This window comes from Mesitornis unicolor, unplaced genomic scaffold (genome assembly GCF_000695765.1).
Source record: "Mesitornis unicolor isolate BGI_N332 unplaced genomic scaffold, ASM69576v1 scaffold34211, whole genome shotgun sequence".
NCBI lineage: Eukaryota > Metazoa > Chordata > Aves > Mesitornithiformes > Mesitornithidae > Mesitornis > Mesitornis unicolor.
Window position 1 is genome coordinate 9,088 of NW_010165013.1, and position 10,040 is coordinate 19,127.

At 53.7% G+C, this 10,040-nt stretch overlaps 1 protein-coding gene across 1 annotated transcript; it reads right to left on the reverse strand.

Moving 5' to 3' along the window:
- Window positions 1-447: 447 nt before the first annotated feature.
- IFITM10 (interferon induced transmembrane protein 10) lies at window positions 448-10,033 on the reverse strand (the record flags this gene model as incomplete). Its single annotated transcript, XM_010194498.1, has 2 exons — window positions 448-724; window positions 9,686-10,033. Coding segments are annotated over 2 exons (498 nt in total), but the record flags the coding sequence as incomplete, so codon positions are not given.
- Between the last annotated feature and the right edge of the window lie 7 nt (window positions 10,034-10,040).

A 10,040-nucleotide genomic window follows, 5' to 3' on the forward strand; every position in this document is an offset into this window, starting at 1 on the left:
GCTCCCTAGCATGAACTTCCTAACATCCTTAGATCTCCAGGGGCTGGAGGGTGTTTGAACCAGTGGATGAAATTCACGGGAGGAAAAGGAAAATAAACATCCGTATGTTGGGGGTGGTGGTGTGGTCTGAACACACCTGATATGTTGTGAGGCAGCCCTGCTGTGGTCCCCATCCATCAACGCATGTGCCTCCCTCTCAGCTGGACTCCACTGCTCACCAGAGCTCAGCTGTCTGCTGCTGGGCATGCATCGCTCTGGGCTTGGCACGCTCTTGTCACATGGCTTGTTGGCCATAAAATAAATATTTCTTGATCTATTTTTCTCCCTGTACATGTGTAAGAGTGAGACGCTTTCCTACGGCAGTTCACAAACTGTTGGGGGCAGGAAGGGTATGCTCAGCTGGGCTGATAAACTCATTTAATTTTTATTTAAGTGTTTAATTGGCCCTTTTTTTGCAATCAAGGTGGAGTGGTTTGGTTGTTGTTTTTTTTTTTACGTCCTTGCTACAAGAAACAACTGCAGACACTTCTGGCATAGAGGCATTTTGGCGGCGGCTGCTGTTGTTGGCCTCACTCTAGTAGTCAGTGAGGGGATATCGCAGGAAGATGAAGATAAGAATGATACAGAAGGTGGCAAGGGCTGAGCTGGTGATGTTAAAAAGCCGAGCTGTCTTGGCATCTTCAACTGCTCCATTTAAGTCATTGAGGAGTTTCTTATCCCGGACCTGAGACCAAAAAAAAATTTTAAATAATTGAATAAAATAATTGGGAGATGCATAAAAGACATAACTTGTTTCAAGCAACACTCACAAAACCAAATGCACTTGTAGGGTACCTGTACAGTGGATGAGGGCTGGGTTGTGCCTCTTTGTATTTGAATCATAGAATAGTTAAGGTTGGAAGAGACCTCTAAGATCAAGTCCAACCATCAACCTAACAGCACCATGCTCACTAGACCATGTCCTGAAGTGCTACATCCACAAGTCTTTTTGAACACCTCCAGGGATGGTGACTCCACCACCTCCCTGGGCAGCCTGTTTTAGTGTTTGAACACTCTTCCAGTAAAGAAATTTTTCCTAATATCCAATCTAAACCTCCCCTGGCGCAACTTGAGGCCCTTTCCTCTTGTCCTATTGCTTGTTACTTGGGAGAAGAGACCAACACCCACCTCATGACAACCTACTTTCAGGGAGTTGTAGACAATGATAAGGTCTCCCTCAGCCTCCTCTTCTCCAGCAGAACACCTGGTGCATCATAAAGCACCCCAAGGTGGGGTTTGCACCCCAGCTCTGCTATGGGTTGAACTTGTGAAGCCAAGCACTGTAATACCTGTGAGCTGGAAACCTCTGGGAGTGGAGAAGACTGGGAATAGTGACCTGTTGCTTTTGGCAACCAGGCAAACCAGGTCCCTGTGGCCCCCAGTGTGGGCTGCATAATTTTGAGCCCTAAGGTGCACAAAGGAACTGAGGTGCCATCATGCACCCCATGCACATGGGCACAAAGCATCTTTCCCACCGTGTCATAGCTCCCTGGCCCTGCAGCACCAGGCTTCAGCTCACCCAGCCCGTGAGTGAGAAGGCTGGCTGCAGTTTCAGTGTGCATCCTTGTGTCTCTGTTGGTGCTGAGGGGCTGAGCGGGCGAAACCTGGCATGGCATCCAACTGCAGCTCCAGGGCTGTGCACGAGCCTCCAGCATATTAAGCAGTCCCGTGTTAATGAGTTCCTTCTGCAGGTCTTATGCGGCTTGCGTAGCGTCTCTGCTACTGGCAGTTTTCAATCCTGACAGCGCCGTCTGCTCTCTTCATTATCCTGTGGGCTGGGACTTTCATGGACTTACCTTGGGACACCATTGCAGTGGGTAAGGATTGTGCACTGGCCTGCCCCCACCTCCTTCAGGCTGCCAGCCAGTCCGTGGCACTGCCAGGCAGCGATGGCACCAGCAGGCAGTGGATGGCACTACCAGGCAGTGATGGCACTACCAGGCAGCAGATGGCACTGCCAGGCAGTGATGCCGCTAGCAGGCAGGGATGGCACTGGCAGGCAGTGCATGGCATCACCAGGCAGCAAATGCCACCAGCAGGCAGCGATGGCATTGTCCAGCAGCAATGGCATCATCAGGCAGCAGATGGCACAAGAAGGCAGCGATTGCACAGCCAGGAGGCTGATGGCACTGCCTGCCAGCAGCAGTTCTGCAGTTTGAGCCCAGCAGATGAGGGGTTGGGACCGGGCTCCATCCCTTCCCAGCAGGGATCTGTCCCTGTCCTCAGACTGCCCCTTCAGCCAGCACTCAGCAGACCCAGGCAGCTGGAGCCCCGAGGATATGGGATGAAAGGAGCAGGAGTCTTTACCCCTCTTCCCTTTCCCACATCTGAGCGAGGTGCCCGGGGCTGGGCATGCCGTGGCAGCGTCTGCTTTGCTGCCCACTTGGCAGCCGGAGGGCTGCGGGCCGGGGCTGTGTGTCTCTCCCAGCCGCCTCCGCTGCCGGCAAGTTGCTAAGTGCCGGTGGCAGGCTGCAAAAACCAGCCCCAGCCTCCTACCAAGAGACACTGACAGGCTCTTATCGAGCAGGAGCTTTCCAAAGAGACTGCAATGGATTCGGACCATGTCTTAGGGACTTTTTCTCACTCCCTCCTGCAGTGCTTACTGATGGGGCTGTACTGAAAGCCTTCTGCGGCTTGCTTGGCTATAGGGAAGGGTTGGTGAGCCCCTCATTCCCACTGAGTCATGCTGGTTCACGGGGTGTCCAAAAGCACATCTCAGACCCTCAAGCAATGTCCCCTCCTCCATCACACCAGTGAGGACCTCTCTGCACGAGCAGCCCCTGCTCTTCAGTAATCCTGGACTGTGGGTAGGGAGGCTGCTGCTGGCATGAGGCCTGTAGGAGCTGGCGCTGGCAGGCAGATAGGCAAGAATGAGAGCTCTGCTTCCCTCCTCGTATTAAATCCTGCGGTGCCGTGTCCTTGGCCTTTGTTGGACTCCACTCCTGGGAGCCTGCAGCTGGAGCTGGGGCCATCCACCCATCACCCTGCTGCTGAGCACTCGGCAGCTGCAGTGCACCCTTCGCCTGGCTCTGTGGCATGCTTGGTTGGTGCTCCCAGCAGCAGAGATGACCTCTGGGAAGGCAGCAAGCTGGCAGCCTGGGAGCCAGCACACCTTTTTGTGTCAGCTGCCTGCCCAGGATGACTCACCTTTGAAATTATTCAGTAGCTTTAGCATCCTCCCAAAAACCCCTGGGTGCAGCAGCACCAGGCAGCCAGCACCTCACCCACCGGTGAGAAGTGCAAAGGTCCCTGCAGCCAGAGGCTCAGGGGCACTGGAATTGGGCCAGAAATCCCACATGCTGCTGCCAGTAGGCTCTTTGAAACTCTCACACGCTTTCCTCTTTCCAGTGATGGGACTGCTGGAGGCAAACCCTGCACAGACCAAATGCCTTTTTCTCCTTTCTCTGCTATAGTCCAGCTGTGGCTAGGAGAGGTTGCTCTCTGCCGCAGGCAAGCTGGTGTTTGCCTTCAGCATTTGCCAGGCAGACAGAGGTTTCTCCTGTAGACTGCCATGGCCGGCACACCGAGCTCTGCAATCCTCCCACCACCAAGCCACTTGCTTTGCCTTTGTGGGGCCACTGCCTCTTGGTCCCATGACCTCTCCCTTGCTCCTTGCCTCCTGCTCCTCCTTTCCCTGGGGTGCCCTGCTGCCCCAATATCCATGCCCAGCCCTCTCCCAGTGCTCCCAGCAGCCTCTCCCACCTGACACCAGTTTGCACTCGTGACGGGTCCTTTAGCTCTTTCCCACCGCCTGCTTCAGCAGTGCCTGCCCTTGACTTTCCCATGGTTCTCCCTCTGTCCTTGAACCAGTCCTACTGCTTCTCAGCGTCTCTAGTGAGGGCTGCCCATAGCTCCCCAGTGCCACCATTTCCTCCTACTTCCCTATTTTGTCTTTCCCATCTCTCCTCTTTTCTGCACTTTGGGCCAAAACTATAGCATAGACAGCTTCCTTCAACTCCTGCCAAAGGGCACCCGGCTGCCCCATCTCCCTGACCTTCCGGCCGGTCCCACCCACCTGCTCCTGCCAGCCCCTGAGGTGCACAGAGCTCTGCTCACATTCCCCATCCCTGGCAGCCCCCTGCCCATTCCCTGCCCACTCCCTTCCCTAGCTCTCCTCTGGCCACCTTGGCCTTGGTTGCTTGGATCCCTCATCCTCACTGAGTACTTGGTTCCCTTGCTCTCCTCCCTTATTATTTCCCCATACAGCCTGTGGCTTCAGCAGTCACCCTCATGCAAATTATCTCTTATTGTCCATTATCATTTATATTGCAACAGAGCATCTAAGTGCCGGACAAGTGCCAGGGCCCCTGCGACACACAAGCGCAATGAAAAGACATTTCTCCTTCCAAACCACTTGCAGCCCTGGCCTCCCACATTTCTCCAGGGTGGCCTTGCCTCCTCCTACCCAGCCTTGCACCCCCAGATGCTCACAGACATCTTCCTTCAATGTCCTACCGCAGCATCAAGCCAGGCTCTGGAGGAGGAACTCTCCTGGAGAGAAGATACGTGTTTTGGCTCCTTTCCTGCTCTGTCCTTAAGGAGATGCCAGTGTCTTTCTCATAGCCCAGCCTCAGCTTTTCCTATTTTCATGCTCCTGTGGTCACCATCACCATAAAGTCCTGGCAGCTGGTGCACAAGCTGCTGGGAGCCCTAGAAGCTGCTTCCTTCCACAGCTGAGGAGATGAGGCATGTTGGGGACAGGCTGCCAAGGTCACAAGGCTGAGCCTCCCCAAACCCAAGTGTGGTGTTTCCTTAGTCAGCTCTCATTGTCACTTTGACACTTCTCACCTAAAATTGTTTGGGGATATTTGGCCCTGCTGTGCACTGAGATATTTACTCTGCATCTGCTGACTCTGGGGTCTCCCCAGGCACCTCAAAGTGCTGTGTGGTGGCCCTTTTGGAGATCCCACCCTGGACAAGGCAAACCTAATCTCTGGTCTGGCTTGACAATGTATATGTTTTCTTGCCTCTTCCATACCTGGCCTTCCACAAAATACATTCTGCTTTTGTGGTTTAACATGCAAACATTCCTCCTCCCCTCTCCCACCTGCAACAGGCAGTTGTGGCCCTTCCCTCTGTTCCTGCTTGTCTGTCACCTCCCTGCTGCTCATCTTGTCCTCCGCTATCTCCAGCTCCCCTTGTCCTCCAACACCTCCAGCATGCCTGAGGGCTCTTTCTCTCCTCCCTCTGACCACTGTCTCCAGCTTTTCCTCTTCTTGGGGCTTTGCCTTCAGCTCACCCTGACTCCTATCATCCCACTCCTTCCTGGTCCTTTCCTCAGCAGCCACTTACCCTTTCTCTGTTCAGGGGGTCAGCCCCTCTTGTTTTTTTGGGAGCAGGGAACTTGCTGTGCGGGTACAAAATGCCGCCTCAGCTTGCAGGAGGACAGGAATGGTTTGTTGATAAGTAGCCTAATGAGGCTGTATTTAAGGCAGCCTGGCTTTTAGCGTGCAGCCCACAGCTGGTTGTCTGCAAACCCATTTCCCTGCAGAGCTCTACATCCCTACACATAAGGAGCTCTGGAGGGCATCCCTGGATTTAGTTGCACTGTGAACTGGTCAAGAGGTCTCCAGCCCATGTACTGTGCTGACACCAGTGTCACAGGGCCGTTGCCTCTGCGCTTCACCCACCTCCATAAACCACTGCTCTTCTCAAAAAAGTGAGCTAAGAGTCCGCCTGAGAGGTTGGGTGCTGCAGCCTTTCTGCTTCTTGAGGTTAATAAATAGCTAAGGGTTTGTGCTGGTCTGCTTCTACTCGAAACAGGGAAGGTCAACACATAAGAAGAGAAGGTAAACAGCCATGCCCAGAGCTGCGTGCTAAGGGCCAGGCAGAGAGTGGGCAGGAGAGCTCAGCTCTCCCGGGGTGCTATCACAACACAAATATCGGTGGCCTCAAGGGGCAGGAAAACTGTGAGCAACCCCATGGGCTGCTGGTGGGGCTTAAAAAGCCAGCAAAGCTTCTTGCCATCTTCAACTCTATACAACCATAACATGGCAACCATACCACAGCCTCGTCTCAGGCCCCAGCTCCTCTGATCCACCGCCTCATGGCACAGTGGGTACTGAGAAGGACCTGGCCTGCCCCGACAGTGTCCAGAGACAGACCTCCTAACAGCTGAAGTGAGATCTCCTGCCACCAGCTTCTGATGCACCATTAATTACCACCTGGAGCTGGGAAAGAGGAGGGGGGGAAACAGCCAAATGTTGGGCCACGGCACTTGCTCCTAATGAAAACCAACTGAATTCAAAGCATTGCTGTTGGAGCGATCCTCACATCTGTGCTGGGCTGGGGTTAAGGTTACTTTAGTGTTTCTAACTTCCCTGGTCCTGCTGTTTATCTCTTCTTCCTCAGCATCAATGCATGCTTACATGTGAGCACCTTGTTTGCTTGCGCTCCAGAAGGCTGACCTTGAGAAGCTGAGATGATAGGAAATAACCCCTGGAGGGATACGTGAGTTGGTGCAACTCCATTGCAGCCCAGCAAGCTGTATCTGATGAGGATCTGGTCCATTATGGGTGTAAATAAAGACAAGGTATGCTGTCACGCTGTTATTCAGAGCGCTTGGCTGGGGTGCCTGTCACACAGAGTACTTGGCTTGGATGTCACAGTCTTTGCCCTCACCTGACTTCATGTGCTTCTTTAAGTAAAATAATAAATTTTCTGGTGCTGGGGTGGGGTTTTTTTGACATTTTTTAGTAAATGGTGCTCACCATGAATTAGCATTTCCCCATAGAAAGAAATCTCGAAGGCTGCAGCTCACGTGCAAAAGGATGTACTGTTCACTCAGCTGCAGCTGATACCAACAAAGGTGAGCATGGGGAAGGAGACAGCTTTATGGTAATATTCAAGTGTACTTAAGCACATAACTGGCTTCCCATGTGGGCACTGTGCTGGTGAAACCAGTGAAAATACTGGGGTGTGCTAAGGTCCATAACGAAACATGTCATGGATTTGAGGCACAAAGAAGGACCTTACTGCTATTAACAGTACAAACCTGGCAAAAGCAGATGATGTTCATGTTCCTGAGGTTGCTAGAAGTTTGTTACTTAAAAGAAATGGACAAAACATAACCTGGGAACTGTTTAACACTATCAGTGCCCTGATGGCCCTTCAGCCAGGAAACTCGTGCTTCACTGGCCGAAGGCTCTGCCTTCAGAGGTCCCAGGCGGCTCAAGGAGGCGAAGGTGCTGCCCCCCTCTTCTCTCTCTCACAGCACCTTACTTGGTCTCTGCAGAGCACAGACGTCCTAGAAAGGCTTGAACTTAAGTTATCTGCTGCAAAATTGTCCTTACATTTAATTGCAGAGGAACGAGAGAAGTCTGTTTAAAGGGACGTCTGTCTCCAGGGCATTCCCGCTTCTGCTTTCTCTGAACTTCTCAGAAAACCCTTACTGACTGTAAAAGAGATGAAAACAACAGGCTTCTGGAGAAATGACCCTAACATGCAGCCTGGCCAGGATGTGTGGAAGGTCTCTGCAGTAGCTGTGGGTGAGGAAGGATCTCATCTTTCTTAACATCCCAGTGGTCTTCCTCAGGACAGACCTTCTGCTACTGCCCCAGGCATCCCCGTTGCCTTCCACCGCTCATCCCAACAACAGCCCACAAGGGCATTCACCATCCGTTCAGCCATTTGCTAGTTCTGTCCTGTGCCTCTAAGGGACATTTTGTTACTGTTTCCCCCCCTGCCACAGAGTCACAGCCACCGGGGGTCTCCAAGAACAGGGCAGAGTTATTTCTACCCACTCAGCTCCGTGTCTGTTTGGGTACCACCGTTAAATCCGTTCAGCTACTGCCTCTGCAGTCCAAAAGCCAAGGCTGGTTTTTGACAGCCATCTTCTATTTTCCTTCCCCTGATTTGGAGCATGTTTGCCATTTGCCTTTCCTCGCCACTGCTTCTTTTTTTTCACACTGTATGTCCTCTAGACCTTTGCGGCTGGATGCTGAGCCCATGGCCCTGCCCTGGCACGAGGCTCTGGCCCCGGGTTACTTCTGGGCTTTGCCCTTCCTTCCACCTCGTGTCAAAGATAGTGAAGGGTCCAGCCTTTAAAAAACTGGTAGGTGGCAGACCCTACTCTGTCCCATCCCCTGGGGATGGGTCAGCCTGGTCCTCAGGCTGTCCTGCCTCCACTGCTGGCTGCAGCCGAGGGACCACATCTACCCAGATACCCACTGTAGCTACTGCCATGTTCCCATGATGTGAAACCCTTTCTTAGCCTGCTGTGACTGTGCCTCCGGCATGGGAAAGATGCTGATCATTAAAGGAAAATTCAGATGAGTGAAGACACAAAAAAAAGGAGGAAGCCAGTTTCATCCCTTGCTGGCTAAATGAGTGGGGGTGTTAAGGGACTTGCTCTCTTCAACCCATGTTAGGCTGCTGCTGCCTGGATTTGCCCCTGGGTCAGTCCTGCTTGTGGTGATGCTAAGCCTCAGCATGATTTAAGCTATTAGATGCCTCACCCAGGCAGCAGTGAAGCCTGCTGCATAGATGGTGGATCAGTGCTCAACACCCATCTCCAGGAAGGGGAAACTGAGGCAGGCACCATGATGCCAGTGCTGGACAAGCCCAGGGCATGGGTCCCTAAGCCTTTTTGTGCAGAGACCCTGATGGGCTCAGGAGCAGCCTCCTTATAGTGCTGGGAACTCACAGGCCAGCTCAGGGGAGCTGGATGGGGTTAATTGATCTGCTTCTGTGACAAAGCCTGTCTGCGCCCCGGCCTTCCTCTAAATGCTGCCTGCCAAAACAAATCAGCCAGCTCCTCTGCCAGCCCTCCACCCAGCCGCCCCGAGCTCTCCACACATCCATTTAGTTAGTTTTGGGGCTGGCAGGCAGGGAATGGGAGTGCAGGCCAGGACCCTCTCTCCCCTCTCCGAGGTGCTGCCTATTTGCTGGGCACCATCCCTGTTGGGCTGCTCTCCCCTGCAGCTACTGGGAGCAACTCAGTCCCCTTCACCGGCTGTGCTCCACACCATCGCCCTCTCCATCAACACAGCTCTATTCCCCCCCCAGCCTTGACACTGTGCAAAGCCCCCCTGCACTCTCTTCACCCTCCTCAGCTTCACAGGACTCTTTCCGTGATGCTGGCAGGTCTCCATGGTATGCCTTGGGATTTATAGGGCTCGGGGGCATAGAGATGGCCACCAGCTCTGGTGTTTTATTTAGGGAGAGGGCAAGAAGGAAACAGGCAGGATTGCCCTGCACCTTGGCAGCCTCTCCCCCCTGCGACTTGCCAGGTGCCAGCTGATCCTGGCCAGATGCTTCTTATTGCTTCTGCCTGACCATCCAATGCTGCCAGATCCTACCCTGACCAGATCTATAACCAACAGGATCCCAAAGAAGGGACCAAGTGCCGGGATGCCTGCACGCACAGCATGAGCTGAGCCAGCCCTGAGCTGCCTGCCTGCCAGCCTGGTGCCATGGTACAGAGGAGCCTCGGAGGGTACCAGAGCAAGTCAAAGCATCTCTTCCTCACCTGAAGCAACATCCCTGGCTCCAAAACACAACTCGCTTCTCCCCATCCTCATCCCCAGTGCGTGCAACCTCTCATTTGGGTGGCAAAGATGTGATTTACATCAGGCGCAACCTCCAAACACTCCCCCACCCCCGTCTCAGGCCACCCCTTACCCAGCGCCTTGCGCTCAGTACTCACTTTCAATGAATAGGCCAAGGCGATGAAGCCGAGGCAGCAGAAGTTGAGGTATACGAAGTTGAAGATGGACCAGAGATAGTAGTCATTCACCTCGGTGGTATCAGGGTAGATTTCGATGACGGTGGTGGGGTTGGTCATGGTCTTCTTCTCCACTGAGTGCTTGCATGGGACCGCTGGACGCAGGCTGTCTCCTTTGCAGCTCTTACTCTCCATGAGATAAACGGCAGAAGAAGGAGACAGGATGGGCGAAGCTTGCCGGAGAGCTGGGGGCTTGGCGATGCAGGCGAAGCAACCCTGCGGGGGGGCCTGGGGGGGTCTCGGGGTCCAGGCCACCCCCTCGAAGGGGCACGGCGGG